Source organism: Passer domesticus, chromosome 14 (genome assembly GCF_036417665.1).
Source record: "Passer domesticus isolate bPasDom1 chromosome 14, bPasDom1.hap1, whole genome shotgun sequence".
NCBI lineage: Eukaryota > Metazoa > Chordata > Aves > Passeriformes > Passeridae > Passer > Passer domesticus.
This window is the reverse complement of record NC_087487.1, coordinates 14,401,008-14,426,464: the sequence shown is the minus strand read 5'-3', so window position 1 is coordinate 14,426,464 and position 25,457 is coordinate 14,401,008. Positions and strand designations below refer to the sequence as shown.

The 25,457-nt window shown below is 47.4% G+C and overlaps 1 protein-coding gene across 1 annotated transcript in view; it reads right to left on the bottom strand.

The window, feature by feature from the left end:
• Positions 1 to 25,457, bottom strand: part of SLCO3A1 (solute carrier organic anion transporter family member 3A1) — a 135,242-nt gene that overhangs the window by 16,657 nt on the left and 93,128 nt on the right. Inside the window, exons 3-7 of the mRNA XM_064389746.1 lie at positions 19,858 to 19,956; positions 16,273 to 16,536; positions 7,231 to 7,395; positions 5,177 to 5,375; positions 4,162 to 4,300 (exon numbers count right to left, since the gene is read on the bottom strand). Coding sequence (XP_064245816.1) covers positions 4,162 to 4,300; positions 5,177 to 5,375; positions 7,231 to 7,395; positions 16,273 to 16,536; positions 19,858 to 19,956 — 866 coding nt within the window. The remainder of the gene's footprint in view (positions 1 to 4,161; positions 4,301 to 5,176; positions 5,376 to 7,230; positions 7,396 to 16,272; positions 16,537 to 19,857; positions 19,957 to 25,457) is intronic.

Sequence of the window (25,457 nt, the reverse complement as noted above, 5' to 3'; positions counted from 1 at the left end):
GACGCATGCTGCCAGCAAGGGAAAGCTGTCCCTTGGCTTGTTTCTTTTCTTCTGCTCCTTTTAAGTCTCTCCCATAAATGTCACAGCGACAAAATTATTACTGAGTTCTACCTCTTTGGAGGAGAATAAAGAAACAATCTGTGTCTCTGTGACAAGGAAGATTCCCCCCATTATGGTTCTAATTACTTTCTTATTTACCTCCGTCCTCTCGGCTGTTGCAATTAAACTGAAGTACATTAAATGCAGGTAAATGTGCAGCCCTGTTCTTGGCTGCAGGTTTGGGGACTGCTTCCAGCACCTCAAACCCTGGGCAGGAGCCACCCACGATGGGTGCTGCAGCTCACCCAGAGCTGAACCACCACAGCCTGGCAGCACAGATGCTGCTGGACTTCAGTGCACTCCAGGCTAATAAATGACATCTGGTTCAGAGGGATTTGTGTTGAGCTAAAAGCTCAAGTCAAGCAAGATAAACTTTATCAATATGTGATCAGAAGGAGGGTGGAATGACTGCATTTTGCTTTGATCTCTCCAGCAAGTGCAGGATGTGAAAAGAAGCTTTGTTTGCCAGTCACAGATTTAAGGATTTTTTTTTCCCCTTATTTTCCAATTCGCCCTCCTGAATTTCTGAGTGGGGGATGTCAGTGCAATTAAGGCACACAATACTACCAAGAAATCCCTTAATGAATACAGAAAGAAACAGTCATTAATGATTCATGGCTTGTCTTCACAAGCCCGCTGGGTTTGCAGGTCACATGTTTCTACGAGGAGTAACGTCATAAAATATAACATATTGAAAAGCAGCTCAATCTCCTCCCCTTCTCCTCTACCATGTGCAAGCAGAAATTCCTTTGCTTTTCTGCCAAAGGGGTCCCCTTAGGACCATACAAAAGCACACTTTCTGGTTCACTGCCTCCAAAGATAAGGATCAGCAGGGATACTACTCCAACCTTTCTGACACCAATCTCTTTCCTCTGCACAGAAGTCAAATCATTTTTTTCCAATTAAGTGCACAGAGGACAAGGGAGACTGTTGTGCAGAACTCTAGGAGAGCTGGAGCTGACATGCAGGTGCCTTTCTGCTGGCAAGCAGTAATTAAAATAACAAATTCCTGTGCTGTGAGTTAGAAGCTGACACCTGAAGGCTCCAGAATGGTGACAATTAGCACCACTGAGGTGGTGTTTGCACAGACAACAGGAATTTGTAGCTCCTGGCTCTTAATGCAGTGTACTGCTACCCAGCAGACTGGACAAGGCCCTGTGGATCAAAACCCATGTAAGTTTGGAAAAGTATATACCTGCACTGAATAACCCTTGGACAAAATTCCCATCACAGAATTGGGTGTTTATTTCCCATGGGCTCTCATCAAGGGACAGAAAGTACCTGTTCCAGACAGTGGTGGGGCAGACTGTCCTGCCACTGTTGGGATTTTTTTACAAAGCACAAGGCAGATCTTACCTTCACTGCCTGAAAATTTGTCCCTCAACCTGCTTTTCTGACCATTTTACTTCAAGGTGCTGGCCTGAAGAAGTGTGAGTGGTTTGTACCAACTACCTCAGCTTGCTTAGCACTGCTCCTCATCCTTACCTGGGAGATCTTTGATCTTTTATTACTGACACAGTATGCAACTCACAGACATCAAACAAGGAAACATCAAAGATGGAGTTATAACTTTGTCCTGTGGAGAGGAAATTTTTTGCTACCTGTGCCAAACTTCTGTAGATCCCCTTGTCTGCAACCCCACTGCATTCAACCACTTGATATCAGAACCTACTGCTGCCCAGCAACCTGCACACCCAGATTTATGTGTGCCTCTGAGGCTACACAGATACAGAGTTTACACCTTTACCAGCATCTTGACTTTGGTGTGATTATCCATGCAAATTACCCATGTTTTTAATTACTCATTTTTTAAGCTCTGGCACTGACAGGGAAGAGACAGGCTGGTATTTCAGTGCAAAGCTGTGAGGTGCCAGCACAGTAACTCCAGGCTGGAATTCATGTGTCTCCAGCCAAAATGCTGAGAGTCAATAGCGTCAAACAAACAAGATGCACAGTCCAACACGTGGTGTGCAAGGGTCACTCCCAGGAATGGCTTGAAAGAAAATTTCTCAGGGGTGCCAGAGCTCTGCCCACCAGCACTGATATTCCTACGGCTTTTTGGACACGTGCACCTCTGGAATCAGCTCAGCAAGAGAGAAGGAATGAAAAAGAAAAAAAATAACTGAGCTACACATTGCTTTTAGAAATTGTTCACAGAGGAAAAGTGAAGAGAAGCAGTCAGAAACGTAACATGTAGTAAAGTCAAATAAAGCATTCAGAGAATTTTATGTCCCAGTAAAAAGCAACCCTTGCCTCATCACAAGCACATAACATTCACAAGACCCTCCAGACAGGTCATTACCTGGATTATGGGTTTAAAACTTGGTTTGGCAATTTGGCTTTGCCTCAAGGCCATTGCATGGCCAAACTGGTCCATAATTCTCGATAATGCCCTTCCCAGCAGATGCTATTGCTTCACCAATTTGTGTTCAAAATGTTACTGCAAAAAACCCCCACAAAACAAAGAGATGAGAAGAACCCCAAGGATGACAACAAAAAGGCAAAATAAGAGGGAGTGAGTAAGAGAAAGCATGAGGGAGAGCGAGTTTTTTGCTGAGAGGTTTGCTCTTGCAGAGCACAAGGTCAGGCAGCTGCAGACTGAAGGGGCAGAGCTGAATTTTCATTACCATGCTCCTTCCAGAGGAGTCAGAGCTTTGCCCTGCACTGCACAGCACAGCGAGCAGATCTCTCCCACGCTCCAGCCACACACCAGCACCAGCTGAACACCTGCTGAAGGCTTGGTGAACTGGTGAGACACAACTCTGTGTGCCTGGAACAAGCTGGATTCTTCTTAAAATCATCCTGCTGCCATCTCAGGTGTCGGCTTATTGGGAGGAAGAGGAAGAAGAGGGCAGGAGGTAACACCTTCACGTGTCACACGTTGATGCAGATCCTTGTAGGGCTGCTGAAAGCTCAAACTGTGGTGTTTCAAAGGGATGCCTGCATCTCTGGGGCTGGAGAGGGAGTGGAGGTGACAGGATTTAAGCGGGACAAGCTCACAGGTGATGTGGGTGGGGAGGCTGCACTGCCAGCTGCAAGTCTCTGCCCAGCAGCACTCACGTGTGCTTTGTCTCTGGGAAGGAAGGGAGGTTTGGTATCTCCTCAAAGAGGAAGGATGAAGCCATGGAGGGATAATTGCACGTGGTGAGCACTGATGTGCAGGCACAAACAGTGCCTGTGACCAGGCTGACCTCCCACAGGCTCCACTGGCACAGCCCCAGGCAGCGAGCAAGGATGCAGGAATCCCACCAGTCCCCACCCACAGGAGCAGCAGGCACTCATTTTTAGTATAACCCAGAAGACATTAACATTTCAGCGGCAAAAAATGAAAAAGCTGGCTTTTAAGATATTGTTAAAAATTCTCCACGTATACTTTATATAGAGATAGTTTGGTCTTTATGGGTTTTCTAAGGGAAAAAACTCTTAGAACTGAAAAATGCAGAATGTCTTTGGATGGAAACTCTGCTCCCCTGACAACTGCTCTTGCTGCTGCCTCAGAGCAAAGCAAGGAAAGAGAAATAAGCAAGGGGAGTTAAAGGAAAGCTTAAACAAGGGTGAATAAAACCAGGAACTGCTCACAACTGTCAAGGAACCAGATTCAGGGAAAGAGGAAGAAAAAAAGACTAAAAGGGTTGGGCAGGGCAAACATGGGCAGGTGGAGAAGAGGGGAGATGAAGACCAACAGGATAAAAGAGAGGCTGATTGCTCAGCTCTCCCTTCTGGGCTAGGGATCTCTTGCAGAGGATGTGTTCTGCCATGGGACACCTGTGCAGATCTCCTATAACATTCCTTGCTTCCCTGCTGAGGAGGAAGACCAAGGCAGGAGGCTGTGAAATCCCTGCTCCGTGGGTGACCCTGGCAGCTGCTGCTGCTGAGAGTGGGCATTTATGAACAGAGTGAAAAACCACAGGGGCTCAGGCCCACCAGAGCTGTGAGGTCAGCTTTTGGGGGTGCAGCCACTGGCTGTAGGCAAGCTGCCCTACCAGACAGGCAGGAACCTCACTCACTGGAGCTGCCAGAACTGTTCCTACAGGTGACAGGTCCCCAGGAAAGGCCACTCACCGTGCTGCTGCAGCCAGCAAAGCAGGCAGATAAGTATGTGACCCCGTCTGCCCCACACACTGGAGTGAAGGAGTCAGTTTGGCATTCACAGTTGTTATTGCACGGGGAATATGGGTCCAGAGATGAGGTTGGAGTTGAGCTGTAAGACAAAGAGAGAAATAAGTTAATGGACAGTGTGGTATCAGCCAGCTTTCCCAACTGTTGCCTCACAAAGATGCCTTTGAGGGGGATAGTTAAGGCAAACACACTAAAAAAAGCAGTGGGAAGGCTAGCTGGGTTCCAGCTCTAAGAAATCCAGGCTGCAGCCTCTCCTTGGAGACTGAAATGCCAAGGCCACTATCTCCCTGCGAAAGAGAATCTAATGCAAGGCTTGGGCTGCCCTGTTACCTCAACAAGAAGCCTCAAGGAAAAACAAAGAGATGCTGTGGAGATTCCTCTGTGTTTTTCTGCAACACTGTAAGGAGCTGACAGGCTGATGTTGTCATCTAAAGAGCTGCCACTGCATACAGGAGCACTCAGGAAGAAAATACCAGATAACTCTCTCCAAGTCCTGTGAGTGCAGGACAAAACAGAGTTATGTGGGCCTCACTTCTCACATTGAAATGAGCCTGCAGCCAAAAACACTCTCTCTTCACCATATCTGTATTTCTAGACATCTAAAACCTGGTTCTACAGATTCCCCTCAGACACTTAAATCAATGCACAGAGCAGTGCATGTTCCTCACTGCCAGGACAAACCAGACCCAATGCTACAGAGGTGCCTGTGGGTACAGACTCAGGTCTGGCACCTTTTATTCAGTTTGACTGAATTTCAGATTTTAGTGAAAATCTCTTGTCATCTGCAGGTGCTCAGGTCTCTCAGTGGTGAGTGGCATGGAAACAAGCCAGACAAAGCCCAGAAAACACTGCCTTCTCTGTGCTTGCTCTATGGCTGTCTGGAGGCCAGCACTGCCTGTCGAGGACACTAACACGGATTTATGTTGGTAAAGCTCCCTGAAACTCTCTGTGGACTCACTTGTTTCCATAGGGAACAGTAACCCCTGCCACAGGTCCTGTGTCACAGCCCAGGAACAGGAAGGACACGTAGCAAGCTGTGGACACCAGGTTCACCAGCATGGCCATCCTGATGGCTCCCAGAGCAGACAGGCTCAGCTTCTTCACCAAGAGGCCCCCCAGGAATATGCCCAGACATGCACACGGGATTGCTGTCATCCCTGCAAGAGGAAAAAGCAGTTAGCAAGGGCCACTGAATGACACTGTGACAGGGCTGAGCTCTCCAGCAGCCAGAGCTGTGCACTGGCATCAGGAAACCTTGCAATGCCCAACTGCTGGAGGAGCACCAAGCTGGGGTTGCCCAAAAAAAGGAACAGATGCAAACAGGCATGCTGCCTTGCATGGAGGAACCAGGATCTTCTGCCAGTTCTCATCCAGGCTGGAGGGAATGCCAGACTTGCTGAGCTTGGCCCAGCCTGACCTAAGCAGCAGCAAATAAAGTCAAGAGTTTTCCGAGGTGTCAGGATGAACCCTGCTGGTGTGACTCACAGGAGTATGATCTTCAGACTAGGCAGGAGCAGCATTTGAAAATATGAAATCTCCCTAAAAAAATTTTCTTTAACTGTGAAATGCAAAAAATCACTGCCAGAAGTGACTCCCTTTCCAGCACAGACAGAAATTACCACACTATGCGTGTTTGGGATCGCTTTATCCCATTGCTGCCAGATCTCACTGCCTGAACTGTGCTTAGGAGAGAATCCCAGTCCTGGCATTTCCAGACTCCCTTAAACGCCATGTGAGAAATCTGATTACAACTTTGTTTAAACAAGTTGCTGTGAGAAACACAGAGGTATCCAAGTCTCCTTTCCCACTGTCAGGTCGGAAGCAGGATGTACTCTGCTCATGGGTGATCCCCTCTTTGCTGGCCACCCAGCTGCACTCACATGCTGACTGACTGCCCAGCCAGCTCCCACCAAACAGCTTTTTCCCTTCTCCCACTGGGTCATCAGAGAAGTTGCTTTCCTTTGCCAAGCCTTTAATTTTCAGGAAAGATGGAACTGCCTAACAACTTTGAGACCTCTGGCCTTCTGTCAAATTGTATTAAAATTCACTAGCAAATTCCTGGGTTGCTGGGGGAGGCAAGGCTGACTGCAGGGGATTGTTTCTTTTGGAAAAGCAGGCCAAAACCAGAAGACATCAATGAGTTTAATAGGGAAATAAACAACTGTCAGGAGAGCAGCTTGCAAACTCCTTGTTATGATATGAAGATCCACCCATTTCCTGATGTCCCAGTTTTTGACAGATCACTGCCAACTGCCCATCTGGCAAGCTGTGGTTGCAGATCATCCAAGATCAACTTGCAGATATCTTAATTGGGTGCTGCTGAGAGAAGGGCTGTCATAAACAAATGGCTGGGCCTGCCTGGGATGAGCAGGAGCAGAAAATAAATGAATATTCTGCCATCAGTGTCCTGACAGGGAACAAATGAACACTGAGAAATGTGGAACGTGAAATCACAGCAGCATGGAGTGGTCAGAGAGAAGGGACATTTGAAAGACGACCAAGCTGCACTAACTCAGGTACTTGAAGTGCTCATTGCAATTCTGTCATTTCCAGGCCAAGGGGAAAGCAGTGACTAACAGGAGACACTGGGCTTCCTAACCCAGAATGAGATGGGCAGCAGAACTGAGGGGAACCAGAACCATGAGACAAGCAGTTCAGTGGGCCACACTATCACTTGGAGAGCAACTGCAGTCTTGGGCAACCAGACAGCCCATTTCTGCTGCTTCCAAGGCTCTCTCAGACTCTCCTACCCTGGCTGTCCCATACCGCTTCCCACCCAACAGGCTGGGCCACAGGGGAAGTGATGGCAGCAGGATGCAGTGGAGAAAGGATGCTGGAGGTCTGCTCTGGGCCAGGCAGCCCTGGCAGAGCTGAAGGCCAACCCCATCACTCACAGACACATTTCCACATCTCAGACAAGTCACTTTTTGGGCAGCCTAACTAGCGAGGCTGGCAGCAGTTACCAGCCATGCTGAACCTCCTTTGGAGCTCTGGTGTCCCCTGGTTACTCACCCAGGAGCTGGTTGGCAGAGGAGGTGGTGAGGTTGAACTGCTGCTCCAGGTACTTGCCCAGGAAGGCGGCGAAGCCGGCCACCACCGCGATCTCCATGCAGGCTGCCAGGATGATGCAGGTGAACACGGGGTTGGAGAGCAGGTGCTTAGTCACTTTGGGGATCACTAGAAGAGAGGAAAAATGGAGAGGTGTTTTTGTGTAGACTTTACTTGAGGTGCTGGAGGTGCCTTTCTCCCATTCTGAAGGGTACGCTCACTTCACATCAGGAGTAATTTCCTGCTCTGCACAGACAAGCTGCTTGAAATGTGGGAACACCAGAACAAAGTGAAACACCCAAACAGTGCCACTTAAAAATTCAAGAATCAAGAGAGTGCAAAAAGAAATCATCTGTGATTATTTACTCTTACAGATGATTTTGAAAATTGAAAGAATGAGAAAAATTTTCAATATTGCTTTTTGTTTCCCCCATAGGGAAGTCAATCAAAACCTGGTGTGCTCTTTCTTCCCCTTCTCCTTTCTGTACCTGCTCGCCATGAACAAAGCTGAGCCAGCTGACAGGTGCCATCAGTGCTGTATTCAGCATAAATCCATACAAGCTTTCAGACACAAACCAACCCAGCTCACGTCTGGCTTTTCCTTCTCCTGCCATCCAGATCTGATTCATTTTCCTGTTCCAAACTGGCTCGCTCACTGATGGTCACCTTCTTGCAGCACATGTGGGTGTTTTCAGCAAGCTGCAACTCTCAGGCTTGGCCTGGCCCATGGATACCCACGGCACAAGGGTCCTCCTGCCTGGACAGGCTTGTCAGTCTGTGTGTTCCCACAACCTAAAGCTTCTCCAGCCAGCCCTCCAATCCTTAAGAAGGTGGAAGACGACATGATGAGCTGTTCACTGTGTAGGACACACATGTGGCTCTGGTTTCATGGCTCCTTGGTCTCCCCTTCCAAATCATCAGTGTCTAGAGTCCTCTCTCCTCCAAGCCCATCTCAATTTCCCATAAGCAAACAAGAGTTACCCTACAAAGGAAAATCTGTCTAATGAATCAGATTGCACGTTTTCTACTCCAGCAAGCATTTTAATTATTGTAGAGATAACACAGCTTGAAGAGGAGAGCATCCCAGTACAGAAGAGAGCCTCGCTTTGTCTCAATACCTGATGACTAATTTCTCCCTGAATTAAATGTGAAAATCATTAAGTTTGAAAATTACCTTGAAGTAGTGTAGTGAAGCCTCAATGGACCCCTATTTGCATTTTGAAAATCCATCCCCCAGATTCCCTGTGGTGTACCAGGGGCTGGCAGATGATGTTTTTCTGGTTCTGGCTTCTGTTTTCCCTCGGGGATTTTTTTTGCACTGGCCTCAGCAGAGAATGCACAGCTCTTTGTCAAGGCTCTGCTTGGGTGCCCTTGGCTCTTTCTTGGGGACAGTGGAAAAAAGGGTTATAATTAGGATTGATCTAACCTTTTTGGAAAAGGTCGCTTCACAGTTTCTGGTCTCTATATCAGAAACATTTTTCCAAGCTGTATAAATTTTCTGCTTCCTAAAGATTTACTGAACATAATTAAGGTGCAAGAGGCATAGCAATTTTTAGCAGGTGAAAAAAGAAAAGAAAAAAGGGGGAAAAATACTGTGTGGGAGGAATGGGGATGGGGGAATTCAGACATGGATAAATTTCAGAAGCCACCTGCTGCTTCCTTCAGTTCTTTGGTGGCCACCTACAGAATTTCCCCTTCTTGCCAGGAAAAATATAGAAAATGAAAAGGTGGACTTGGCAGTACTGAGCTTGAAAAGCCATATTTAAGGTATTAATGACTGTTGTGCCTCGGGAGTTCAATTTGTTCAAGATTAATGGATTCCTTGAGATGTAGCTTTGTGCCAATTTAAATCCAAAGACACTAAGGTCTAGCTCTAACTTTATCCAACAAACAATAGTGATGACAGCCTGCCTTTTGCAGGAGGGATCTAAAGATCACGGACATTTATTTCTGAAGTTGGCACCCAACCATCACGCACTACCAAGGTCAAAATCCATCTTCTGTGCTTGGGATGGACAATAAAAAATTTGCAGAGTTACTGCAGCATCTCACACAGGAAAGAAACCCCTCGTAAGTGCCTTGTCTGGCAGTGCAGGGCTCCAAGTCACAGCACTTCATCCCCTAAAGGGGCTACAGGAGAGCTGGAGAAGGACTTTTGACAAGGGTGTGTAGTGACAGGACAACAAGAAATGGCTTTAAACTGAAAGAGGGAGGGATTGCATTAGATATAAGGAAGAAATTCTTTACTGTGAGGGTATGAAACACTGGAACAGGTTGCCCACAGAAGCTGTGTTTGCCACTGGAAGTGTTCAAGGCCAGACTGGATGGGGCTTTGAGCAACCTGGTCTAGTGGAAGGTGTCCCTGTCCATGGCGAGGTGTCTGGAACAAGATGATCTTTAAGGTCCTTTCCGACCCAAATCCTTCTGTGATTCCTTGATTCCATGATCACTGTTTGTCCCTCCTCTGAGTTTTCTGGGACAGATCCTATTCTCTGCTGAATGTCTGACCACTGTCTACTGCAACAGGACTCTGTACCATCAGGCATGTGGGACACAAGACCCAGTGCAAGGAGTGCACAGACAACTCAAGCAGAGTCTGGCAGCCTCCACCATCTCCTCAGCCAGGGTCAGCTCATTCTCCTTCATCTTCTAAGGGAAATAACACAGGGCTCCCTACAGAATTGATTATCCTTTCATCTTGCTACTGCCATTTGCTAAGATCAATCATTTGACACCGGCTGCTGCCTCATCTGTCTCAGTTCTTGGGGTGAAATACCTCTGGGAAAAAGGTAAAAAGTCAGCAGCAAAGTTTAAAAATCTCTCAATGGACTAGAGTGACACGCTTTCAGCTGCTTGGCATATGGTGCTGGGTATGGAGTAGGAATGGAAATGCCTGATGGGGGGCAGTGAAGCCCTGGGGAACACAACAGCTATGAATGGTGTTTCTCCACTGGAACCAACTCAGCAGGAGTCATGGTAAATGTTACCCTGCACCTTTAGGGGCCCAAAGATTATCTGAACACTTTGGAGCAGCCCTTTGCTGCTACAAAGCTCAAAGGAAGTCCTTTCACAAAGTGGGAAAAGTCTTTTGGAGTCCAAAGAGTCTCAAAAATCTACTTGGAGAGCCCACAAGCTGCAGCAGACATGGTGCACAGGCAGACTCAGCCTCCCACTCCCAGAAGGACGAGCTGATTTGCCATCCTCATCCTGACACACCCGACACGCTTCAGAAACGGCGGCAGGAAAGCGATTCCCACCGCCCTGGCACGATGCACTGAGGAGAACACAACGCCTCCTTTCACTGCTGAAAAGTAGTGAAAAGTACTTTAATCCCAACTCTTCAACCACCCATGTGCAGCGCCGGTCACAGGCTCATCCACAGGCTGGGAGGGACAGGGTGGATGCCCCAAAGCTCTCCAATACTCCCCACCAACCCCTTGATTTCCCACCTTTTCACACTCAAACAACACCCATGCCAAGGCATCCAAACCCCCTCCCTGTCTCCCTCCATGGGGCCTCTGTGGATGACAGGCCAGGGGCTTGACAAATGCACACACTTATGTACACCAAGTAGCTTTGATTTGTCACTGCACATCGGGGAGTAGCGGGGATAATTGGCAACCTCATTACACGAGGTTTAACTACTCTCCAGAAACGACAAACTATAATCATCACGTTGGTGCTTGAAATGAATTGTTTGGAACATTACAATCACCAAGGCCCCTGTTTCTGGTTGGAGCACCCTACAGAGACATGTTTTCAATTTGCAGTAAAGATGAAGAACACAGAAAGCAAAGTAATAAATTAGAGGGAGGTTTACAGCCCAGTCCACCTAGGACAGAGTGGTGAGGGAAAGGCAAAATTGAGCCAAAATATGACTTTCTACTACCCATGTCAGCAGCAAGCCTCAGGTCTGAAGAGAAAACAAAAGGCAAAATCTCCACCTGGCTTGAGGAAAAAGGGATGCAGAAAACAGCACAAGCAGCAAGAATAGAACATATTCTGGAAAGAGGTAGCTCCTGTGAAAGAGAATATGGAGTAAGGCAAGAGGTGCTGAAGATATCTCAGGAGAGGTTCCATGTGGCCTTGGCAAAATTATCATAATGGATATGACGGAAAAGCATGACACATAAATCAAAAAAGTCTTCCTGACAAGATGCAAGCTTGAAGCAGCAGTTACACACTCAAGCATGGAATGCAGGTCCTTCCAGTCCATCATCGTCCCTGCAGGAACCACCTTTACTCGAGAGGGGGACACAAATCTCCCTCACCTGTGACACAGAAGTCATGGAAAAGCATTTTTTGGAGAGAGGCTCTGCCTGCCTTCAGCTGCTGCTCAGCTTTGGCCCTGAGGTGTGCAGGCTGAAGGCCTTTCTGAATTTTTTAATGGTGCTGACAACAAGACACTGGCTTGGAAACAGGCAAGATAAACCTGACAACAGTATCTGCACCCTCATGAAACACAAGCCAGAGAAAACTCAAAGACCCATGGAACCTGATGCCTTTTATGATCACCACCTCCTCACCGAAGACTTGGACTTCTCAGCAAGCCTTTAAGGTGTTTGCAGAGGGACAAGACACAAATCCAAAAAGGCATTAAAGTCTAAACCTGGGCCAAAGCCTCACTGCTGTGGCTCTGAATGAAGCTATAGACAGAGCCCTCTCTAAAAGCTTGTCACTATCAGTCATGAGAACTCAGGAGTAAAAAACTACTCTTGTTAGCCTTTAATCCTGCCCAATCCTATGAACTCCCACTGAGGATTACAGGCTCCCCATGGTCCAGGTCCTCCCTGCACAGCTGGGAGCTTCTGGCCCAGCACTATGCTCCCAGTGAGCACTTTTTGGGAGAGAAATCCCAGATTCAGAGCAGCTCCCTCCCTTGGTATTCAGCACATTGGTACATGGAGCAGGACAGAACTGAACAGAAGACAAGGCAGCTGTCAGCTGTACGTCCCAGCTCTCCTACACTCTTGAAAATGAAGCTGGAAAGAAACCAAAATGTTTCCAAATCTAGGGAATTTGCAGTTCTGAAATTCATTTAATTCCACAGCGAGTTTTCTTTTAATTCCTTGTGAATGAGCTTCTCTTTCCAAACCTGGAGGATTCCATATCAATTTAAATCCTTTTAGGGTTTTAATCTCTCTTGCTAGACAGAGCAGCAGAACGTAACGAATTTCTGGTTTAAATCATTGCAAAACAGAATGCATTTAGGGCAGAATGTTTCAGAGGTGCTAAAGATCACGCGGAGGAAGCATTCTGAAATCAAATTTCATCAGAACTGGCCGCTCAATTCAATAGATGTGACATTTCTGTGTGAAAAAAAGGAAGGGTTTTAACGAACTGTTTCCAGGCACGTCCCAGAGCAGGTGGTGTGTCAGAGGCAGCGAGCGAGAGGGCAGATGTGGACAGACTCGAGCAGAGGGCACAGGTGCCCTGACAGAGCTGAGCATCTTCTCTGGCCTGAGGAGCAGAGAGGTCCCCAAGGCAGAGCAGAGGCAGGAAAGCAAAGCTGTGCTCCCCAGAAGAGCAGGGACTGCCCAGCCCACGCCTGAAGTGCTCTCACACACCACATGGAGAGCACAGGGCTGGAACAACCCTGCCAGGCGGGAGCAAAGAGCAATGGCAGCGTTTATTCAGACTTCCACTGCTGCTAATCCTTCACTTCTCCGTGCTCCCAAATGGATTTGATTTGCTGAAATGAAATACTAATCAGGCAAAGCGGAGCAGCATTCCACGTGCCGTTTAGCCACGGGAAGCAGCTCCCAGGACTGTCCCACAGCTTTCCTGCCTGAGCTGCTGTACCCTGTGCTGAGCCCCCCGCTGCCTCCACTGCCTTTGATTGCCTCTTCACCTCGTGCTGTTCAAAGGCACCACTTCCATTTCAAGTTTAGAGCTCCTCTTAAGACTGCTTCTTTCCTGGCATGAAAATACCCCACAGGAAGAGATGCCAGGGCTTCCCAAAAGCTGGGCCCTCCCTTCTGCTTAGACTTTGACAGAGATGTAAAAGATGGATACTTTGAGCATACTCCTTTTATAGTAGTTGTGGCTTTTTTTGTGTGCTAAGGCTGGAGGAAAGGCAAGGAATGTCAGCCAGCCCTCCATCTCACTGACTTTCAGCAGATCTTGTGGTGTCTGGAGCATCCTCCCACCTGCCAGCCGTGCCACGTCTCTAGCTGACAGCCATGACCCAGCTCAGAGCACGTCCCCAGCTGACATTGCCCTGCTCCCTCTCCTACCATGACCTTTCTCTTGTGGCAGTCATGTAAGGCTTGGAAAAAAAATATAAGAAAAAATAATAAGGCTCCTTCAGTAGCCAAAAAGGAGACGCAGTGCATCCTCTGATGATGTGCTGTTGATACAGAGGGTGTTTGCATAATCAATCCAGAGAAACAGCTCTTCCTCCCCACACTTGCACAAGAGATGGACAATCCACACCTCCATGCAGACATGGACATACAGCAGGAACAGCCCTGTCCAGGACAAGCTGCAGAGACAAGGCTTGCTAAAAATGAGTCAGATTCATGGCCATACAAACCCCAAGGAATGTCTCTGGTCCCAACTCCCTGTACAGGCAAATCCTCTGCCGCTGCCCACAGAAGCTGTGCTTGTCCCATCCCTGGAAGTGTTCAGGGCCAGAATGGATGGAGCTCTGAACAAGCTGGCCTAGTGAAAGGTGTCTCATGGCAGGGGGGTTAGAACTAGATGATCTTTAAGGTCCCTTCCAACTCATGCTGTTTTATGACTCCATGGATTCTGTTCAGTGTCACAAATTCATGCAAAATCCAAGGACATACCAGGACAGAAGACATGACTATGCATGCACATACATATTTTTAACCTCTGTATATAACTAAGAGCCTTTTTTACCCTAGGAAAAAGCCTACACAGTCTTAACTTTCTCTAAAGGAGAGTCAACAAATAGATCAGGGAGACTAAAATCTGCCACAAAGGAATGCCTGCAGATATTTCAGCAGCTACCAAAGTAATGTAGACCCACAGAAAGATTAAACCATCACCTGAAACACTGCTCATCAGGAATGATGAGATGTGTTTGCCTCACTTCAGCAACACGACTCTTGACCACATTCTGGCTATGACAACAGTGGCAAGGGATCTGAAAGTGGATGTCAGCTACCAACACCGTGTCATCTGTGACAGCCTCAAAGGAATAACTAAAAAGGTCATTCCTCATCTCATTTGATGTCATGTAAATTTTATTTCAAAGTCCACCTCCAAAGAGGCTCCTGGAATACTGACTGATCCAAAATGGGGTTACCTGCAGAGAGAGGGCTAACGTGGAGGCCTGTGGTGCCTCCTGATGTAATCAATACTTGAAGCATATGGATGTGGCAGTTTAATTTCTCTACTTCAGTGAGCAACAGATGCTCAGTGAACCCCCCACAGCCTCCCTGTGTGCAAGATGCTCAGCACCATCCTCAGGCTGAACTGCTGCCCCTCCATGCAGCAGGGATACGTCATATTCTTTCATTTTTCTATATGAAAACCTGCAAACATTTCCAGTGCCCACTCCAAAAGCTCAGTGGCCAGAAGCAGACACTCTGATGTGTACACAACAAAAGCCACAGAACTATCCATATGGACATATAACAGGAAAAGCCCATGCAAGAGAAAATCCTTGCAACAAAGATGAAAAGATGAAGAAACAAATTTTACTGACTGAGTTTCAAGCAATTTATTTCTTTACCTTTCTTCTGAATTTCCTCATCAAGTCAAAATTTCACATCTTTGACCTTCCCTTAATGAACAACCGCATCTACTACTCAAGGCATTTTTATATATTTAGACAACACTTTTTCCCCCAAAGTCTCTTTTTCCTTCCCACCCGCACTTCATTCAACTCCCAATTAAGGTGACTGCACAGGGAGTAAGTGATTTTGTCCTCATTTATCTAAATGCATCAGGCAGTAATGAAACCTGCTCTGCCACGGCAACAGGGAGTGGGAAGCAGCCACCAGTGCTACAGAAACACCCTCTCAGATGAAGGATTTTCCAGTACAGCCTAGACAAAGGATATCTGCCCACACTCTCCCACAAAATGCTGGATCCTCAGCTGACTTTAATTAGAGTCACCTCCATTTTCATCACTGCAGGATATGATGTGAGGTTTTCTCTCTAATTTGCGACAAATCATGCTCTGCCCTGCCATTTTGCTGCTGTTCTGGGCTGGTATCTCCCTCTTTCCATTTCAGTTTAAGAGCTGTGGTGATGCCCAGCACTCATTTGTACCTGGGATTGCACTAAGCTGAAGCTCAGGTGCTGGGAGCTCCCAATTTCTTTTCAGGGCCCTTGCTGGCTTGCTCTCTGTTTTGGGAGGCAGGAGCAGGACAGTACACTGGAGAGAAGTTCACAAATTCCTCTGGCAACTGTGCTCCTCTTCATGTTTTTCAGCAACTCTATAGGACTATCATGCATTTCTCACAGAATTCATATCATCACCAGGTTGGAAGAGACCTTCAAGATCACTGAGTCCAACCCAACCCCAACACCTCAACTAAACCATGGCACCCAGTGCCACATCCATTCTGTTTTTGAACACATCCAGGGATGGTGAATTCATCACCACCCCAGGCACACCATTCCAGAGATTTATCACTCTTTCTGTAAAAGACTTTTTCCTAATATCCAACCCATATTTCCCTTGGTGCAGCTCCAGACTGTGTCCTCTGGCTCTCTTGGTTGCTGCCTGGAGAAAGAGACCAAGTACACAGAGACCTGACTACAACCAGCTTTCAGGGAGCTGTAGAGAGTGGTAAGGTCACCCCTGAGTCTCCTTTTCTCCAGGCTAAACAACTCCCAGCTCTTTTTAAGCTTTGCAGCTTAAAAAAAACCCACCAACCCAAAGCTTTCAAGCGGAACAAAATCTCTATTCGAGACGTGGGCAACGCCAGAGATAATCAAACAGAAGCTAAGGACTGAAACTTGAGGCTACTGATTTCTCGGGCGACTTTTGGCGGCACGGAGGAGCTGCGGCAGAGCGCGCCTCACCTCGCAGCTGCTGGAAGCAGGTGGTGCTGCTGTCCCCATCCAGCGGGTGCCGCAGGACCCCGTTGCTGGGCTTGGGCCGCTCGTAGTCCCTGTCGGGGAGCATGGCCTGCTCGCTCTCCCCGGCGCGCTCCGGCCGCGGCGGCAGCGACTGCGGGAAGCCGAACATGGGCAGGGACGAGAAGAAGAGTAAGGCACCACAGAGCAGGAAGCCTCCCCACCACGCTCCGATCCACCGAGGGTCGTCCGGGGTTATGTCCAGCTTGCCTGCGGGGGGAGCAAACACGAGTCACGGGGAGCTGTGACCCTGGCTGGTCACAGAGAGCAACTCCCCCAGGCATGGCGCTGGGGAAGGCTGTGAGAACATCAAGAGAAAAGAAAGAGAAACAATTCTTATCCTCACTTGCTACACCTGATATTGTGAACGCGTGGAATGTGTTATGGAGATTTGTTTACCAAAGGGTGGATTCCTATTTAGCCAGTGGTGAGGGTGTTTTAATTGAAAGACCATCAATTGTCCAATTGCTTTAAAATCCATTTGGGGATTTTTAGCACCTTATGGTGAGGAGTTCCACAGCTTCACCTACTGGGAGATAAAATATTTTCTTCTGTAAATTCAAGTACACTTATATCGTAACTGTCCATAAAAGAGCAATTGGTTTCTTAATAAAGATTATTATTGATTGACCTTCTGTAATACATGGAGTCTGTGCTAATTATTACCCAGCTGAGGACCCAATTGCTGTGATAGGGAGGGGAAGACAATGGTGTGAAGGATCCCATGGGCTGCAGGGTGGTTGTTGGGTGGTGAGGGTCACAAGGCCCAAGGTGGGAGCCCACAGGGCACCCCACAGCTGCACTCTGTGAGCCACCAGTGCACGGTGTCCTCTGTATCCAAGAAATCCTTAGGACCAGCTCCCGTCACCTCTTCTATCCAAATGGTGCACCCAGCTTCTGCAACACCCTTCTCCCTGGTGTTTTTGGCTCTGCCAGCTCTAGGAAGCTGCTGTACAACACTGTCCCCTGTGCTGGCACTGAGGTTTTGGGCATCCCTGTCCCAGTGTGCCACACTCACCTGACACCTACTGGCACAGAGAAGGACACTGCACCTCCAACCCTGCTTACCACCCTGTCTTCCCAGGAGCTCAATGCTCCCTCTGCTTTGAATTTTCTTTTCAGCAAAAGAGAGATTGGCATTTGGGCCTTAAGGGCAACTGTGTCAGTGTGGAGGGTGAAACAGTCACAAATATTGGAAAAGAAACACACCCACAGCATCAAATGGACTCAGAAAAGTACAGAAATAATCATAAAAGGAAGAAAAGCAAAATAAAAGGCTAGAGTGTTCTGTATGCCATCACTCAGCAGAGGTAAGGCCCAAGAAGGGTCTGGAGTCAGTGTGAGGAAATACAAATAAACAGCAGGAGAGGAAAAACTGTTTTCCTAACAGATGCCTTGCTGCCATAGCCACAAGGGTGCCCAGTGCTGGAGCTGATTCTTGGGGGAGACCCAGCTCCACATGGCTGGAATAACAAGCTCCTCTGCTCATGGTGACTGTCTGGTTACTGCCACTCTGAAAAATCTGTCTCAAGTGAGGCAATCAAGTTGTCTCTCAAGCAGAGACAGAAGGAAACTCTTTTCTCCTTAGGGAAAATAACACGTAGCTCTCAAATACAGATAAAGTTTGAAAAACAGTGTTGTGGAGGGACTGGATTCTTCTGCTGTTATTTCCTCCTGCTTGAAGTGTATTTTTTTTCAGGTTCTTGGGAACACAACAGCATGAAAAGTCAGGCAAATCAGAGTTTTCTTCATATTCCCTTCCTAAAATAGCTGCTGGGTGGCGGGCAGTGCCACAGCATGGCCTGGCATCCCACACCTGCCCAAAACAGGGAGCAGGACAAGGCTCAACCCCTTGGAGCTTGTTCTCCTTATGCCACCTCGAGCTCCAAGGCAGAGCCAGCTGCAAAGTGGAAATTCTTTCCCATACAAAAATAAACAGAGGCCATGTGTGCCTCAGCTTTTGCACGACAGTGACTGACCATGGCCAAAGCCAGCTGGACTTGGAGTTTGGAGCACATCACCCTCCCTGGAAAGTGGCTGAGCCCAGCCCTGCCAGGCTGCTCAGCAGTAATGTTCTGCAGTTCTTCTCTGTGGCTCAGTATTTGCCTGGGGCTTTTTGAGCTGCAAATACTGAGCACTGTCTTATGTTAAAAATGGCCAGAAGATACCAAATTAATTTTTTAGCTAGGTCAGCATCTTGCCTCTGATGGCAACCAACTGCAGCTGCCCAGAAAGCCTACAAGAATAAAGGCAGCATGTATTATTCTTATGGCTTGGGGGCTTCCTAAGCTAGATTTGGTGTCATGTTCATTTTTTTCACATATATACACTTGTCCAATTGCTTTAAAATCCATTTGGAGGTTTTAGCACCTTATGGTGAGGAGTTCCACAGCTTCACCTGCTGGGAGATAAAATATTTTCTTCTGTACATTCATATTTTAGTATGAATTATACTAAATGGTAAAATATCTAACAGGTTTCAAACTGCTCCTCTGCCAAACGAGGCTTTGGTAAAGCCAAGGAAAAAAAAGGGCCATGTGGTGTTTGACCAAACTGCAGCCAAATGCCTCAGCCATCCCAAAAGATACTTCTTTCTCGTTTGATATTATTTACATTTCTTGAGCTGCCACGTGCATGTGAGATCAAAAAAAGGCAGTAACACTTTTGCAGAATTGCACAATTCTGTTCTGAGCCCTGCAAGGTTCAGCTCCCTCCAAATGAGGGCTGAAATACACCCTCCTCTAAGGGAAAAAAACCCCTGAATAAGGGTGTGTGGGATCCGATGGAGCTGAGAACTGTGGAAAAAGCGTCTGAACAACTGAAGGAAGGAATGAAGCACCAGGTTTGCCGTGGGTAGCAGAGGGCCGGGGAGCAGCAGAGAACAGCCTGTTACATGTTGCCCTCTCATGGCGAAGAATACACAGTGCAGGCACCAAAAAAAGCAGAATTGCGAACAAAAGGACAATTTGCAAAAGGACAATTTGCATACAATCTGCTTTAACCCGAGTGAAGTCAAGGTGAGCAATAATTATTTAATGCTTTGGAGAAAAGCAATAATGCTGTGGGACTGATGCTGCACATCCAAGAAGGCAATGGGCAGAAGGTGCTGGGCATGGATTTTCCTGATGTGCCTCCATCAGAACCTGGCTGGTTCCCCCACACCCTGGGGTGGCAGCTCTCCAGATTTCTGCTCTGGAGAGATCAGATTTTGTGCTCTGGACACAGCTCCCCCGGCATGACAATGCCATGGTGCTATTTCAAGGTGTCCCTCAAGAGCTGGGATGAAACTCATCTCATAGAAAAAAACACAGAAGGGAACAAATCCTACCATTAAAACCCCATTATTTATCAGAACAGAACTGAAACCTTTTGAATCCCAGTCTTAAAACCCTTCCAAAAGTGACACTCATACATTCAAGTGGCACTGAAGATGGAATGACAGTTTCCTCCTGCTTGTGAGCATCAACATTTTTGTCCTGATGATAAAAATTTAGCGTATCTGATTTGAAACCAAACCCAGATTCTCCTTACTTGTGTCAATGAAGACAGCATCCACATAGATTTTGGTACAGAAGGAGCCCAAGATAAATCCACAGGCTGGCCCGAATACCAGCATCGTAAACAGGATCCCTACAAGGAGAGAGAAAAGAGAAGATTAGCACCAGGCTCTGGTTATTCACTGCAAGTTGTTCTGCTTGTCTGCTGTGAGATGGTATTACCTTAGTGATGCCAAATAGATAGGGACAGTCTCTGTGTTGAATGCTCCAAGCAAAAGAGCACCCTAAATGTGTTTTGCTTTTCCATATCTCTCCAGGAAAATGAACAGATGGAGGTGTGATAATGCTGAAGGATTTCTATTGAGCTGAGAAGACAGTGTGGACATATGCTGTGTTTTGGTCGGCTGGCTGCTCTAAAAGATGTCTTACTCAACAGCACAAGGTAAAGCAGCCCTGCCTCCCCCTCATGGGCAACTCTGCCACCTCCAGCTAAAATCCTGGTAGACAGAATTTTCAGTCATTAGGGACAGCAAATCTATGAAATGAGTGTTGTCACAGACTGCTGGATAAAGTCCCTTTACAGAAGTAGGAGCACTTTTCCACATCTGTGAAGCCCTTCTTCCCATCAGACACATATGACAAATATTCACGCTGTGTGGATCTTCCAGCCCCTCACAACTGCTTGTTCCTTCTAAAAAACCTGCATGAAATTGCCAGTGTAACGCCAGGAGAAGAGCTATTATGAATAAATTACTTATTTGTTTCAATACAGTGTTTAGAAGCATTTATTTTCACTCCCATTTTGGCCCTGAAACAGGAATGCTACAGGCACAGCGCCAGCTCTCAATTATCCAGGGCAGAAAGGCAGGGGGACACAAGGATAATCCAGACAAAGAAGCAGCAAAGATGACACAAAACATTTGTAAATTAGACAATAAGAACATATTAGGTACTTTCACATTTGGGAAAAACAACAAAAAGTCCCCCAAGGACCCTTGTAAATGGTTTTCTGGAGGGAGCAGGGACAGACTGAGCAGTGTGGAGCAGAGCAAGAGCCTGCTTGTTCCCTCTGGAGGAAAGTATTGCTGATGGACCCGTGAGCCTGGTGAGGGGAGCACCTCAGCAGAGATGTGCCAGCACCAGTCTTGGTGTCACTGCACTTCAGAGATGGCCCACAAAGGAGTTTATTTGCATCTGGGTGCTTTGCTCACCCTCCTAATCTCTCTGGGGGTGTTGCCTGGCATCTCAGTGCATTCATAATGCACTTCATCACAGCTATCTCAGCCCTCAAGTTCCTTATCTGGAAACTTTTTAATTCCCAGGCTCCCTCTCTATGCATTCCTCAGGAGCTGGAGAAATTATCAGAGCTGCAAAAAAAAAAATTCCCAGAGAGCCCCATCCACAGGCAAGGCAAACCACACCTGCCAACAACAGCTTAGCCAAGCAGAATAAACTGGTATGGTCAGAAGCAACTTCACCTTCATTTTTAAAATGCAGGGTGCAAACTAATTCCTCCAGGCTGCTGGCACTGGGACCTGGCTGGATTAATAACCAAGGACAACGCAGAGGTGCCCCCAGCCAGCTGCTCACAGAAACCCAGTGCATTTAAGCCTTCAAGGCTGTCACCTAGAGCACACGAGGGACAAAGGAAGGTGGTGGGAGGAAAAGAAGTGCCAGGTTGTATGAGCTGCAGTGAGGGGTCACTGCTGTCAGAGCTGCCAGCCCCTGCCCAGCCTCTGCCAAGCTCAAAGCTGCAGCAGTGGCCACTCAGTCCATGCCATCAGCTTAAATTAATTAACTTAATCCCCAGGGTCTCTCTCCGTGCTGTCCCATGTCACAGGAGGACCAGCCATCTCCCCCCTCCTGCAGTCACCTTGTCCTGGGGTGCTGGGTTTGTGCTCCGTGATCCAGCAGCACTGGGGAATTTGTGCTCCTCGAGCAGCAGGGCTGCTCAGCAAGTCTGTGCCTTGCTCAAAGCCTCACAGGGGAGATCCCTGCTCACCTGCAGAAGCATCTCACGGGATGTGACATGAGGGAAGAGACAGGCTGGAAGAGTATAAAAAAAGTGATTTCTTCCCCCAGCACACCTCAGCCCCATCTCCCCTCCCTCTCAGCCCCAAGGCCAGCCCCACTTGTGGCTTCCAACAGGATTTTATAAAATATCCGTGCCACATTTTTTGTGGTCACTAGATGGCATCAGTGTTTGTCATTCAGCCCCCAAGCGCCGTCTGGGTGACAGGGCTGCCCATCCTTGTTCCCAAAACACGATGGTGTTCCCGGGGTCCTACAGCCCATGGAGGGTGGCACTGGCACAGGGCACTGCCAGCACCCACAGATCTGCCATACACACTCAGGCTGTGCCCCTTCCCTGGCTGTGTGACAACAACCACAGAGTTTAGGACAAACTCTTCTGTGACTGTCAAGTTTTCAGAGTTGAAGGAGACAGCATGTAGCAGAGATTGCCATGGCTGTGGTGAATGAGACAGCATTCAAATACCTTTGAAAACTGAACAGTAATTTAATTTCTATGTATATATGGTCAAGCACATAAGGCCATGCTGGGCCCCATACCAGCTGGAGCAATGACAAATGGAGCTACTCAGGCAGAAGGACGAGGGCCAGCCAGTTCTACCTTCTAGGCAACACCTTTGGATGCATCAGTGTTGGGTTGAGCACGGATGGAGGTTTGTCCTGAGATGATCTCCAAACCACTGAGCTGTCTGACCATGTGTGTACAGGTAAAACCACAGAACTGGCGTTTACTTCATAGAGCAAAGCCCAGGACAAAGAACATGGAAAAAGATCCTTCAGCAAAAGCAAACGGGAAATATGTTCCTCTTTTCCAAAAGCAGGGACCTGTGGCTGGTGATCCAGCAGCAGCAAGGAGATGCTTGCAGAGAGAATTATCCCAGAAAAACTCAAACATCGAGAAAACTAGCCAGTGCAGGCACAGGTGACAGATGAACACTGCCCTCCTCACACTACTGCATCTCAAAACCACTATGTCAGAAACCAGCCCTGTCCTCAGTTATTAAAATACCTCATTTCATATCCTGGTGGCTGCAGGAAGGCACGGTTTGCTCTGCCATGTACTCACTAGAGGGCAATGTGGGATAGAGCATCCACTGAAACACCTATCTAACGTCTTACAAAAGCTATTAAATTATTATTCACCTCTAGGCCAGCTTTAAAAAACCATGCTAATTGTGTTTTCTCTTTTTCTGTAGTTTGTTCTAAAATCAAGAAGAAAACAAGTGTTTCACCCATGCCCTTTTTTAATCTTTTTTTGAGACTCCAACAAAATCCTGGGGTTGCAGTAATAGTATTTTACACTTTAATTCACGAATCAAGCAGATTGTGGAAAAACCCAAGGCATGGACTGTCACCATTGATAGTCCAGGGTGTGCACAGAGCAGGACCACACTCAAGGATCGATGGAGCATGCTCCTGGGCACAAAACCCAGGCTAATTAAGCAATTGGGATAGAGCCTGTAGGTTGAACATCTATGCAGAATTGAGGACACAAGGGGAAATTAGGCAATTTTGAATTAGCTTAAGACATCCTTCCTCTTTTGAGAAATCCTGCACAACTGCCACCACCCCTGCTATGAGGAGAACAATTTCCACATCACCCACCTCACCATGCAACCACAAAGCTGCTGCTTAGTAGAGAAGGAGGTCCTGCAAAAGCCCTTTTCCAGTGCTGGGGCTGCTGCTAAGAATTAAAATGTGCTACATTTGTGGCTAGCTTTAATACCACTTGCTTGGTCTTTTCCCATGTTTCCCTCTAACTTTTAGATCACTGTGATTTGAGGGAGACAGAGGACACTGATACCAAGAGCAAACAGATCAAAGGTCCTACCCTGGCTCCACCAGGCACTTGGGAAACTCCCACTGATGCCAATAAAAGCAGTGATCAGTACAGGTACTGAAATTTGGCGGTATTTTTATTTTTAATTTTTGAGGGTTTTTTTTTTTAATTCTTACTAAATGATGGCAGTTCTTAGAAATACTTCAGAGAAGAGAATTTTTAAAAAAAGGCAACTTTGTCTTGGGATAATTCAAACAATTTATTTAGTAACTCTCAAACACACTCCTTTTAGAGCACAATTAGATCTTAGCTTGAAAACAGCTAATAATTTTCAGTCTACCTGCTCTACTCCCTTCATTAGTCTTCCAGCCTCCCAAAAAGGCAGAAAAGAAAAAAGGCAGCAAAGAGGGCTGCACTGAGAAATCAGAAATGTTTTCCTCTTCATCTTTTCAAATGGAGCAATTTGCCAAATCCTTCTTTGTCCTGTCAAATAACATCTTCCCAGAGCTGAGGAAAGGTTTGGGACAGAGGCCAGTATTAGATCTGACATTTTGTGATGAGACTTTATCATTAGTAAGGCCCAAGACTGATAATGCAGTTTTCCATCAGAGCAAAGGGAAGGAGCAGCAGCAGGTGCCACATCTGTGGGGGGACAGTGGCATAGAGATGCTCTGAGTCACACAAAGTGCACAGAAACCAAATTGCAAAGAGGGATAAAGGCTGTCAGTATTTCAGTAATAAAACTTGGTGTTTCAAGCTGCTTTCCAGTAGCAACAGGATCCTGAAACATGAGCAAACCTGTGCTGCTCATAGGGTCTAACAGGTGAAGCATGGACCCAATCCCTGAAATGAATTAACCAGGGACAGTGACTCCCAGGAGAAGCCCTCCTGGCTGGAAATAAGGCATCGAGGGGACACTGCAAGGCTTGCCAGCCTCACCAAGCTGCAGCCAGAGGCACCTCAGGTACAGTTCAGTGAGGAATAAGAGCAGGTTCAGCACAGTCACAGGCTGAGGAAAAACAACAAGTGGGCAGCTAAAGAACACCGAGTCATTTCGCTTCAAAGCCTCATCCTCACCAGGGGCTGAAGACATGAGATTTATTCTGGAGAGCTCACAACATACACCAGGCAAAGGTGAGCAGGGTAGGTGAGACAGGAGAAGGAAAAGCAGCATTTCCCACAGCAGGGTTGGCTATTAGAGCAGGAACCACCACCAGTGACTCACACAGCCCTTCCCAACCATGGGCAAACCCCTGGTGTAGCAGAGGATACTGCTTTATTTAGCCATGGAGTTGTCACTGCTATCTGCTGGGTCCCCTGGAGCCAGGTTGTTCCTACCTTGGCATTTCCATGAAATTAAAGAGTGTAGATTATTCACTACCTCCTCCCCCTTGAACCATCCCAAGGGACAGCTTTGGTGGGCAAAAAGCTGATCAGTTTGGAAGGTGTGGGAAACTGCTGCAAAACATCCTTGCATCAAGTAACTACATCCCTGAGGAGGAAGGGATCAAGGAGCTAAATGTGATCTTTGTCAGCAACTGGGTGGTTCAGTGACCATCACAAACCAGAGGTTTTGGGGTGTGTGGGGAGGGCACAGCACAGACCCCACCTGCCATGTCCTGGGATGCTGCTGTGGTCATGGGACAGCATCTGGCCAGGAACGTCACCCTCAGCCCCCTGCCTATGCAGGAGCCAGCTCTTTCTAAAAGCACAAAGGGAACTGGCTTTGCAAAGCATGAGATAATCTCAAAACCCTGCTTGTCCCACATTTCCTGCTGCGTGGAGGGCCGGGCAGGCCAGAGTAAAGGGATTACTGGAATATT